Source organism: Oryzias melastigma, linkage group LG14 (genome assembly GCF_002922805.2).
Source record: "Oryzias melastigma strain HK-1 linkage group LG14, ASM292280v2, whole genome shotgun sequence".
NCBI lineage: Eukaryota > Metazoa > Chordata > Actinopteri > Beloniformes > Adrianichthyidae > Oryzias > Oryzias melastigma.
The window spans coordinates 87,836-89,946 of NC_050525.1; the positions used below are offsets into that span (position 1 = coordinate 87,836).

Consider the following 2,111-nt stretch of genomic DNA (forward strand, 5'->3'; position numbering starts at 1 on the left):
GCATGCGTGGGTTTTCACCGGGGACTCCAGCTTCCTCCCACTGTCCAAAAACATGCTTCATAGGTTCATTGGTGACTCTAAATTTCCCCCTAGGTGTGAATGTGTGAGTGGATGGTGTGTGATTGAGGCCCTCCGACAGACTGGCGACCTGTTTAGGGTGAATCCCGCCAACGCCCATCAGCAGCCGGGTCGGGCTCCGGCACCCCCGCGACCCCGACAGGGTAGAAGCTGTCAGGAAAATGGATGGATGGAGCCTGAATCTATGATTGTAGGGTATAAATATTTGATATTAAGTCCTGAACCGGATGTTGATAATTCATATAAAGAAAATGGTATTGTCAAACCGGGGTGGGATTATATAAGTTCGCTTCCTTCCACTCCCTTTCAAGTGATCAACTTGTGATTGATAATGTAAGCTGTTATTTTATGTGTTATTATCTTACTGATTAAAATAACCATTTTATGCCTTCAGTCATTAATGCATTCATTCAATCACAAACTGGCATCACTGTAATCAGACAGATGGTGAGAAATAAGCAAATGAGGTAATTATAAAAATAAAACTCCTTCATGATGATAAAAGACCGAATTAGTGAAGCGCATGCGTCAGTTGTACCTCCAGTCAGTGTGAGGAGCACAGGGTAGGCATGGGCTGCTGGTGCTTCACCTGTTGCTCTCTCGTGTATTTGAACAGGAAACGTGTATATGTGTTACTTTTTTTTTTTAATACCAAAAAGAAGTAATCACACAGAAAAAAGTAATCATAGAATGGACCTGTCTAAAATGTATTTTTTTTTATTTTCAATGAAAAAGTAAATTCATTTTATTTAATGTATGCATTGTTTAAATTATCTTTTACAGGTGAGTATGTGCCTCACCTGCCTTAGAGCAGCTGGGTGACTCAGTGGGCTAAGTGAACAGCTGACACGCAGAAGACCTGGGTTTGATTCCCAGGGTTGTCCACTGATCCCCACCCAGATTGGGTCCTTAGGCAAGACCCTTGACGCTGCTGCCTAACTGGGTCCCTGTGCCCCTCAAGTACAGGGTTGTGTCAGGAAGGGCATCCGGCGTAAAAACTCTGCCAAATCACTGATGCCAAACAGTGGGTGCTGTTACACTGTGGCGACCCCAAAAGGGATAAGCTGAAAGTGAAAGAAGATGTGCCTCACCTGCCTCCCCTGACTGTACCTCACTGGTGTGAACTCATATGGCACTTTTCTATCTTTTCAGAAATAGAGAGTTGCAGACTGACCTGGTTCTTTGTTTTTGACTGAAGAATCCGACACCACCTGGTTCTTCTTGGAGCCTGTCAAAGAAACGATCATGATGAGAAAGTCTCTATTTGTTATCAAAGTGAAGAAGCAGAAACTTGATTCAAACTTTGGATTTAAATTCACCAACCAGCTGCAGATTTCTGCTGTAGCATCCTCTCTCCTGTCTTGGGGTTAGCCTCTACTTTCCTCTTTTTTCCTGCAGAATTCATCACATGTGAAACCTGCCATTTGCACAAATACAGACAAGTAAACTTTTTATTTTGGAGCTAATGATCACAACTTCAAATGTCTCACAACTGAGCCCCCAGCCTTCATCTCTCCCATTTTGACCCCTTATTCCTCATCTCTAGCATCCCACTCTGTCCTTCCCTCTTCTGTTTTTTTTTACATCTGGTCCTACAGGGAATGCATATAAACAAAATTATTATAAATAAAGCTTAACTTCAATTACAAAATGGGCTTATACAAATATACACATCGTTTGTCCGAAGATCCATAAACTTCTATGGTAACAGCAAAATCTGTCCAACACAAGAGGCCTGCCTTCAGCTCTGATCTGCTTGCTCAGCTGTTGGTCAGAAAAAGCTTTAAAAAAAGATACAGAAAGTCCTGACAGTCACTGTTTGTTTACAGAGTTAAGAAAATCATGATTAGTCAGAAACAGACACTTGCACACTGACCTGGTTCTTTGTTTTTGCCTGAAGAATCTGCAACCATCTGGATCATGTTGGAGCCTGTCAAAGAAACGGTCATGATGAGAAAGTCTTCAGTCAACATTTGAACTCAGTCAAAGTGAAGAAGCAAAAACTTGATTCAAGTTTTAAAGGATTTAAATTC

General features: G+C 41.8%; 1 protein-coding gene across 3 annotated transcripts in view; it reads right to left on the minus strand.

Moving 5' to 3' along the window:
* The window catches only part of LOC112142445, a 46,146-nt gene that overhangs the window by 30,916 nt on the left and 13,119 nt on the right, over positions 1-2,111 (minus strand). The window contains exons 7-8 of one of the 3 annotated variants that reach the window (XM_036215179.1): positions 1,402-1,470; positions 1,253-1,306 (exon numbers count right to left, since the gene is read on the minus strand). The exons of the other annotated variants lie outside the window; for them this stretch is intronic. Of the exons in view, the coding sequence (XP_036071072.1) occupies positions 1,253-1,306; positions 1,402-1,470 (123 nt within the window). The remainder of the gene's footprint in view (positions 1-1,252; positions 1,307-1,401; positions 1,471-2,111) is intronic. 3 annotated transcript variants of the gene reach the window in all.